This window comes from Helianthus annuus, chromosome 7 (genome assembly GCF_002127325.2).
Source record: "Helianthus annuus cultivar XRQ/B chromosome 7, HanXRQr2.0-SUNRISE, whole genome shotgun sequence".
Classification (NCBI taxonomy): domain Eukaryota; kingdom Viridiplantae; phylum Streptophyta; class Magnoliopsida; order Asterales; family Asteraceae; genus Helianthus; species Helianthus annuus.
Window position 1 is genome coordinate 80,375,346 of NC_035439.2, and position 9,953 is coordinate 80,385,298.

General features: G+C 37.5%; 1 protein-coding gene across 1 annotated transcript; it reads left to right on the forward strand.

Annotated features, from left to right (window-relative positions):
* Window positions 1-7,760: 7,760 nt before the first annotated feature.
* Window positions 7,761-9,697, forward strand: LOC110866529. Its single transcript, XM_022115675.1, has 2 exons — window positions 7,761-8,786; window positions 9,020-9,697. Exons 1-2 carry the CDS (start codon window positions 7,761-7,763, stop codon window positions 9,695-9,697), a joined length of 1,704 nt encoding a protein of 567 aa, XP_021971367.1.
* Window positions 9,698-9,953: the final 256 nt, after the last annotated feature.

Sequence of the window (9,953 nt, forward strand, 5' to 3'; positions counted from 1 at the left end):
ACACTATATTTTTAACTACCCTTCAAATCACAACAGCCGCTAACCTAATCAATCGCAACCAACCAGACCCTTATAACATGCGAACAATATAAACAACCCACCTAATTATTCTGAATTTACTGATTAAATGCTTTATATGTCAAAAGTTTATATCATTACTAAACAAATTGCTTCCTATACTACAATATGTAACAGATTTTTAAATAAAAATTAATGCATATTTAATCTTACTTGAATGTCAGGCTGACCTCTTTCTTCTCCTTTTCAACATCTATTTCTTTATCGTCCGCATTACATTTTTTGCTCTCCGCCCTACAATATTAATTTGTACATCAGATTGTAATTCTAAATTATTATGTCATAACAAATAATAACATAACATTATAATACATGTCCATACCTTCATTTGTTGTCGATTGTTGTCAGCACATATTGCCATAACGTTTTTTCATCATCATTTAATGGCTCATTCATGTCAACCACATTTGTATCTCTACCACTCACATGTACGTTTACCTTTGTATCTTTAACACTCGCATGCACTTTTGTTCCAATGTCTGCTTCTGGTGAACTTTGTGAGCTTTGCGAGCTTTGTGACAACAACTCAAAACTCGGTACGGTGTTATCTACTTCTTTCCTCTTACGTGTTTGCCTCTTCATAACACTTTTTTCCGTTTCTGCCTACTTAATGGTCTCACCGACAACTTTGTCTAACTTTATATCCCCATCGTTTTGTGTCACTCCATCCACCTTCGTTGCACCACATTCGTCATTTTTTGATACACCGTCCAACACATCACCTTCATCTTTTAAACTTCTTTTTCTTGACCTTGTAAACACCTTCATCCCACCTTTGATTTTAACATTAACCTTTTTGTCTTTTTCACGCTCCATCACTTTGTTTTCTTTGCTGTCAACCATCTCCTTTGTGCTTAGCAAAACCGACATTTTGTTTTCACCTCTAAACGTTCTATCATACTCCCTCACCAACTCTTCAACCTTCTCATTCTTTGGATATTTGTACCAAATATCATCCAACTCTTTATTTAACAACTCTTTTTTGCTTGATGTCTCAGCCATTAAACTTTCAACCATACGAACATGCTCCTAATTAATAACACATCAATTAAACAAAGTTAGTAATATCAACCCAACATTATGCATATATTCAGCAGCTTTATCACATTATAAAACACGGTTATGCACATGTGCATGAGTTATATGTTCATATCATCCTAACATTATGCACATGTGCATCAGCTTGTAGAACATGAATTACATGTTCATATAAACACAACATTACGCACATGTGCATCAGTTTGCACAAATCATCTTAAAATTCTTATTATGCACATGTGCATAAATTATATGTTCATATCGACACAACATTATGCACATGTGCATCATCTTGCACAACATGTATCATATACATCATATATGCACATGTGCATAAAATACATTACATATCATATATGCATAAATTATATGTATGCACATGTGCACAAAATACATTACATATCATATACGCATAAATTATATGTATGCACATGTGCATAAATTATATTTTCATATCAACACATCATTATGCACATGTGCATCAGGTTGCACAACATGTATCATATTCATCGTATCCTAACCACTAACCCCACCACATGTCTATTAACCTAACACATATCTATGTCAACCACATACAATCTACAAAATACAAGTTATTATTTTAACCACATGTCTATTAACCTCAAACGTCGCATTTTTCTTTTCGCCTTCATTCTTATCTACCATTTGCTCCACTTTCTTCATTCTATCCTCTTTCATTCCATGCTCCACGTCAACTTGAGTGTCGACATATCCTTCACGTAATGCCCCTTTTCCAAAACCGCCATTCTTTATTTCCCATGTCTGCTTTCTGCTCAACATTTCTTTAGTCCAGAATGATAATGGACTCGATGTTCGGACCGTATTGATGTCCCCACACAATGTTCTATCGACATATAACATCTGCACATGTGCATTATTACCATATGTGAAAACTATATATATATATATATATATATATATATATACAAACTAAAAACAAAATAATTTATACAAAAATTCAAATTAATTATATATCTTATTTCAAACATAACACTTAACTTACCACCAATATTGTAAGAGCACCATTAAAATATTTTGACGTGCTATCCCGTTGCCATCCATCTTTGCTCATCTTCATGCTATCACAAATATACTTGCACCAGTTCACATCTTCAACCGCCACATCTTCGCCTAAGCATTCCAGAAAATCAATTTTGCATCTACCATCTTTGTTTATTTCCACCATTGTATTCATGAACAATGTCAAAAAATCATATTTAAACATCATGCCATCCTCCGTTGGGTTATCTCTTAATCTATCGACAATTCTACTCGGTGTTATTGTACGCCCTTTGTATAAATTCTTCCACTCAGCCAATATCCCAACTTCCTCATCTTCTTCTTCTTCTTCATCTTCGTCTTCTTTCACATCAGATTCTATATCAGACCCACTGTTTTTTATCATTATTTTTCCCCTTTTGTTCATCCTTATGTTCTTTCTGCTCCTCATTCTCTTTATCCTTCTTTTTCTCCTTCTTTTTATACTCTATAACAGCCCCGCTGTTTCTCAATCCCAACAACTCGCTAATAACAGTTTCGTTAACTTCAATGTTTCCAACAGTCAACTTGATTGCCATATCTTTCCTGCTAAAATTGTCTACCACAAAATGTGACAGTTTTAAGCTTCATAATACTTCCAAACCCCATATTTTTTATTACTACCAACTGTTGTTTAGAGAATGTGTTTAACCCCACCAAAAGTTGATGTGGAGATATGCGTGTTCGTATCGATTGCCAGTTAGATACCCTCATAACCTTTTTACTCACCGTCTTCTTAACTTTCGGTGACACAACTTCTTTATTTGAACCTGTTTATCAACATAATAACATGCACATGTTATATAATGTATGTACAAAAAAAAATATACATGTGCATTTCAAAATTTTATTAGTTATTTTCAATAACACGTACCATCACTATCATTGTTATCAACTTTGGTGTCTTTCACTTGTCTTCGCGATCTTACAATCCTTTTGTTCTTTGTCTTACATGTTACATCCAAACCTTTGGTTGTTTCTTCGTGTTTCCGTTTGCTAGTCCTTCTTTCTACATCAACACATTTAGTTGCATCTTTTCGTTTTTGTATGCTTTTTTCCTTTTGTGCGTTCTTTTCCACCTTTAAAATACCTGAATTCAAAAAATTAATGCGTTTGCGCGAGTTATAACATTTGAAAAAAAACTGATAATACACATGTGCATAAATGCATATTGCGTCATTAACAATACTAATATTAACAGTAAGTTCTCAATAATTTCTAACCTTTTTGCTTAACAACCGCATGCTCGTCTTCTGTCGCATCAGGCATTCTTTCCGACCCTTCATCTCTGGGCTTCAGTAGAAACGTAACTTTCTTCGTTTTTTTTTTCCATTCTACTGCATACAAGGAGAATGTATATTAACACACGCGCATAACTATAACTAAGCAACTATAACTATGCACATGTGCATACATTCAACTATTAAACAATTTATCAATATATACACATGTTAACACATTGACCCGACAAAAACAAATTCGGTTACAAATTATAAACATACTTTATCATGTTATGCACATGTGCATACCAATCAATCATAAATATGAACCAAAACCAAAGTTATCAGTAAAACCATAAGTTATCACATTATGCACATGTGCATTCCAACACGTTATGCACATGTGCATACCAATCAAGCATAAATATGAACCAAAACCATAAGTACAAACATAAGTTATCACATTATGCACATGTGCCTTCCAAATCAAACACAAACACATATGCACACTACACGAACAAACAAACACAAACACATATGCCCAACATCGGTTGTAATCTACACGAACAAACATTAAAACCTTCAGTCTTTTCGACCAAAATACCCCTGGAACTTTTACCACAGGATCAAATGAATAACTGAGGCCAGCTGTTAACAGCCATATACAAGCATTTTGAGGCTATATTAAGACCCAGCAGCATCATAAATTTAGCACTATGCTTTAGGCTCACACTTTGCAGCCGTACAAACAGTAGGTCTGTTATCCGGTGCACCAATAACATAATACTCACAACAAGCAGCAAAGTAGGTCTGTTATCCGGTGCACCATTAACATAATACTCACAACATGCAGCAAACTACCAGCATTAACGATAGACCCTACATGTATGCAGCTGACTAACCCGGATATCAACAACTCGGGAAGTAAATACGGATCCCAAAAGCACAGACAGTAAACCCAGTAGCCAGTACCTCGGACAGACAATAAAGATCGGATGTAATATAACTATGCACAGGTGCATACATACAACAATATTATGCACATGTGCATTCCAAAACAAACACAAACATATAATCGCATCAATATTATGCACATGTGCATTCTAAAACAAACACAAACACATAATCATATTTACATGCGGATGTAATATAAATATGCACATGTGCATACATACAACAATATTATGCACATGTGCACTCCAAAACAAAACAAAACACAGACACATAATCGTATTTATATGAACAATATTATGCACATGTGCATTCCAAATCAATCACAAACACATAATCTATGCACATGTGCATTCCAAATCAATCACAAACACATAATTGTATTGACCTACATCGGCTGTAATCTATATGAACAAGCACATACATGTAATCGGCTGTAATCTATATGAACAAGCACATACATGAACAAGCACAAAGAACTTTTTATGATCTTACATAGTATGAACTTACATGGCACTTTCAAGTTCGTAAATCTATGCAACGACGTATGCTCTTCGTGATATATAAACCTCGCCGAGTATGCCGAGTATTACCGTTTTTTGCCCTAAATCGATTCGGTATGGCCGTTTTTGCCCTAATTTCGAGCCGGCGAGCGATTAATGTGCGGACGGGGATTGATTAGGATGATCGTATGGCGAATTTCGCTAATGAACTGCTGGAATTGGGAGCGGCATTGAGTATCGGCGATTGAATATTGAGTATCGGCGATTGATATCGTAATGTTTTTATGAGATTTTTGGGGTAAAATCGACTGATTTGGGAGAGTTTGTGTTGGTTGGACTTGAAATTGTAGTATAGATTACATTTTAATTAAACGCTGACGTCCGTAGCAGCGGGGGAGCGCGAATTTATAATTTTTTTTATTTACAAAATTGCCATCCGTTCACATTGGTTCTCGCGGTTCTCGCAATAAAGGTGGTTCTCGCATGAACCCCACCCTATATATATATATATATATATATATATATATATATATATATATATGTGGGGAAGGATGTATAGAAAACCCACTTTAATTTAGAAAACCCGGGAAACTCAAAGCTCCCGATGTTTTTTTTTTTTTGAAAAAATTTACACATGTTATATACATGTTTTTAAGGGTTTTAGGCCAAAAAAAATCAAAAAAGCGCCGAGTAGATATTTTTAAACAAAATAAACAAGTTTTGGTGTAACACATGTTACATTCATCTGACATATTTGTAACATGTGTTACACCAAAACTTATTTATTTTTTTTTTAAATATCTACTCGGCGCTTTTTTGATTTTTTTTTTTTTTTGCCCAAAACCCTTAAAAACATGTATATAACATGTGTAAATTTTTTCAAAAAAAAAAACATCGGGAGCTTTGAGTTTCCCGGGTTTTCTAAATTAAAGTGGGTTTTCTCTCTCTCTCTCTCTCTATATATATATATATATATATGGAACGGTTAACATACAAAAGCCCTTATCATACTTCACGTACGCGACAATGGTAACCGTCAGATCAGTGCTATAATCACGCATGGAATAAATAATCACGAATAGGATCAGATAATCACGCATGGGATCAGTTGTTTTGTGATAATCACGCATGGGATCAATAATCACACACGTTAAGTTGATCAAAAAATAATCACGCACGTTATCTTTTTTGTCGCGTACGTTAATGTAGGTTAAGCCGTGAAGTACATTATACTCTCTCTCTCTCTCTCTCTCTATATATATATATATATATATATATATATATATATATATATATATATATATATATATATGTAGGGTTAGGTTCAATTGTGAACCTAACCTGTGAACTAAATGAACAAATCTTAGCCCTTGATTATTTTTTATATCAAAAAGGGTAAGATTGTCATTAAGAAATATAATTTAATTTTCCTTTAATTTTAAACTAATTAAAATTTAAATTCAAAAAATCAGTTACCAACATTATGGTAACCGCTCCCTACAATTAAGTAAATATATTATTATTCTCTAAAGAAAATTCAAAATCTTTAATCATCCAATGTTTAACCTAAGAAAACTAAACATTAGAGAATGATAATGCCAAAATGGTTGGGCACCAATATGATTTATTTATTTCTAAATTGCAGTAGCATCCATTCATTGCTAATTACGAAAGTCGGTTATTAGAACATCAGTGGTTGTATCACCGGTTAGAGAAGATAGAAACTTAATCTTTTTTATTCATATTCCTTTACATTATTCCCATATTAGTAATATTATATCAGTGATTTAGAATTTAGAATAAAGTTCCTAATTAGTCCACACGAATTCTTGAGAGATGATGCAAGAGTCTCGATTCACTTTTTTGTCATATACGATTTCTGCCTCCATATTGAAAAAAATTTATGAAGATCATCGATGGGATGAAATGGAGCCACCACCACTGTTCACGTGATCTCATTTGATATGCATTGTATATATATTTTTTTTTACTTTTGCTTCTATATTGCTAATGTTCATATATGTATTATGAAACAGATAATAGTTTGAATCATTTATATTTACTGATAATTTTCATATATGTATTATGAAACAGATAATAGTTTGAATCATGATTTTGTTAATGTACTATTATGTAATGACGACGGGCCAATGGGAAAGCCCATTTTACCCGCTTTGGGTTACCCTTATGCAGACCCAATTATGAACAAGCCCAAATAATAAAGCTACCTTGCCCACTAAGGTTCCCTTTCTTTGTAATAAGCGGGAAAACCATAATCAGAAGAGGCAGGTCTCATTTATTGCTTGATAAGAAGAGGATCTTGGCTGGCAATTGTACTTCTCCGGCCGGAACATTAAATAAGGTCACCATCTTACCGTTAGGGGTCAGACACGTGTCTGTACCCCTCGAAAGCTCGCAGAATCCGTTGGATGGTATGGACGAAATATCTCGCGTATGGGATAAGGGCTAGGCATTATATAAGAAGCATAAAAGGTATCATCTTCCATCTATCTCATTTACTGCACTCTCATTAACTATCCTCATATTAACTTCCGACCAATATTCCCATACATTTATCACACACATCATATTTATTAGATTCACACCTTAGAGGAAGCATCCCGGTGATCATACTCATCGGGATAAACTCCTCAGCTCTTCCGGCAAGTTTACTTATTCTCACACCGGAGCTTGGTCACGGATCCCCCCCCCCGGGGGTCCCCCGTGGCGAGGCTAACGGCTTGTTCTTTTGCAGAAACAAAGGTGAAGGCCTCTTGACGTCAGCGAAGATCCATTTAACGTCATCTGGGATTTGGGTATTCGACATTGGCGCCATCCGTGGGACATCAGCCTGGCCGGCTCACTTTAATGACAGATCAGAAGGTACTTCCAGGGGCACAAGATCACTTTGATGACAGATCAGCCCCTCCAGAAGGTGCTCAAGAGGCCAGAACTGTCCGGACGACTGGCTAAGTGGGCCGTAGAGCTGGGAGAATACTCCCTGGAGTTCAAGCCCAGAACAGCCATAAAAGGACAAATACTGGCCGACTTTTTAGCAGAGGTTCCGGAGGACGAAGAGAAAAAACTCCAGAAATGGGAGGCCTTGGAAAGAAAAGAGAAAGAGGAAGAAGACAAGGCTGTATGGAAAATATTCATAGATGGAGCCTCCAGTGAGGAAGGAAGTGGAGCGGGCATCACCTTGATAAGTCCTGAGGGGGTTGAGTTGACTTATGCCATAAGATTGGATTTCGAAAACACCAACAATACCGCAGAGTATGAAGCCCTTTTAGCGGGGATGAGGCTAGCACAAAAAATGAAAGCAAGACATGTGGAAGCCACCACCGATTCACAATTGGTGGTTAAACAATACCAAGGAGAGTATGAAGCCAAAGACAACACCATGGCTCAGTACGTGGCGAAAGTAAAGGAAACAGTTGAAGCATTCAAAACCTTCAAGTTAGAATACATCCCCCGAGGGAGAAACAGAAAGTCTGACGCCCTCAGTAAGCTGGCCTCCGTAGCATTCGACCATCTCGCAAGGGAAGTCAAAGTGGAAGTCCTGACTTCTCCTTCCCTTAGCACAAAGGAGGTGGCTGCAGTTGAAAGTACTCAGGAAACATGGATGACACCAATTATAAAGTTCCTCAGAGACGGAACCCTGCCTGAGGGGGAGTGGGCAGCCAGAAAGGTAAGGGTCAAAGCCCTGCAGTATGAGTTGATTGATGGGGAGTTGTACCGAAGATCATACCTAGGCCCATACCTGAAATGCGTTGATATGGAAGAGGCTGAGTATGTGATCAAGGAAATGCATGAGGGGATTTGTGGAATGCATTCGGGGCCAAGGACGATAGTAATAAAAGCGATGAATGCGGGGTTCTATTGGCCACGAATGTATGAAACAGCATCCGAGGAGATTAAGAAGTGTGACAATTGTCAGGTACACGCACCAATGACTCATCGACACAAACACCCCATGATACCAGTCTCAACGTCCTGGCCCTTCCAAAAGTGGGCCATCGACATAATCGGGCCATTCCCGGAAGGTCCAGGAGGAGTCAAGTATGTGGTAGTGGCCATCGATTATTTTACCAAGTGGATCGAGGCAAAGCCCTTGGTAAAAATAACTGGGGAACAGATGAGGCGGTTTGTATTAGATAACATCATCTGCAGATACGGGGTCCCAAAGAGCTGGTAAGTGATAATGGCGTCCAATTTGCTGGAAGACCTTTTAAGCCATGGTGCGAGCAGATGCACATTCAACAAGTGTTTACCTCCGTCACTCATGCCCAAAGTAATGGATTAGTAGAAAGAGCTAACCAAAGTGTCATCAAGGGAATGAAGGGAAGACTCGGGAGAAAACAAAAAGGATGGCTGGAGAAACTACCATTTGTGTTATGGGCATATAGGACCACTCCCAAAAATTGCAATGGGGAAACTCCTTTCAGCCTAACTTACGGGACGGAGGCTGTCATCCCGGCTGAAATAGGATCCCCAACTGCCCGAATGAGGCTCAGGGAGGAGGAGAATGAGCAAGACCTCCGAATGAATCTGAACCTTTTGGAAGAGAGAAGGGAAGTAGCAGCAATCAGAGAGAACAAATACAAGAAGCAGCTGGAAAGTTATTACAACGCCAAGATGAAAAAGCTCAACCTCGTCCCAGGAGATCTGGTCCTAAGAGCAAATGAAGCCAGCTTGCAGGAGAACACCGGAAAGTTAGGCCCCAACTGGGAGGGGCCTTACCGAGTCATATGGGCAAACGGCAAAGGGAGCTGCAAATTGGAAACACTCCAAGGCGAGGAGGTCCCCAGGACATGGAACCTCATGCAGCTTAGGAAATATCACATGTAAGGGGTCTACCCCCAGAAAAAATGGCCAAGAGCCACTTTTGTAACATGTAACTATTAATCCGGGGTTCCCCCAAGGACGGATCTTTTGTAACAATTTGTGCTGGGAATTTTAATCCCTAAGAAGTAAATGAAAAACGGACAGTTAGCATGTCCTCTTTTGACAAAATAGCGGGTATTATACCTAGGCAGACGTGCCTGGAAACACCATAAAACCTCATTAACAGGCAAACACACGTGTATAAAGCATCTCAAACATG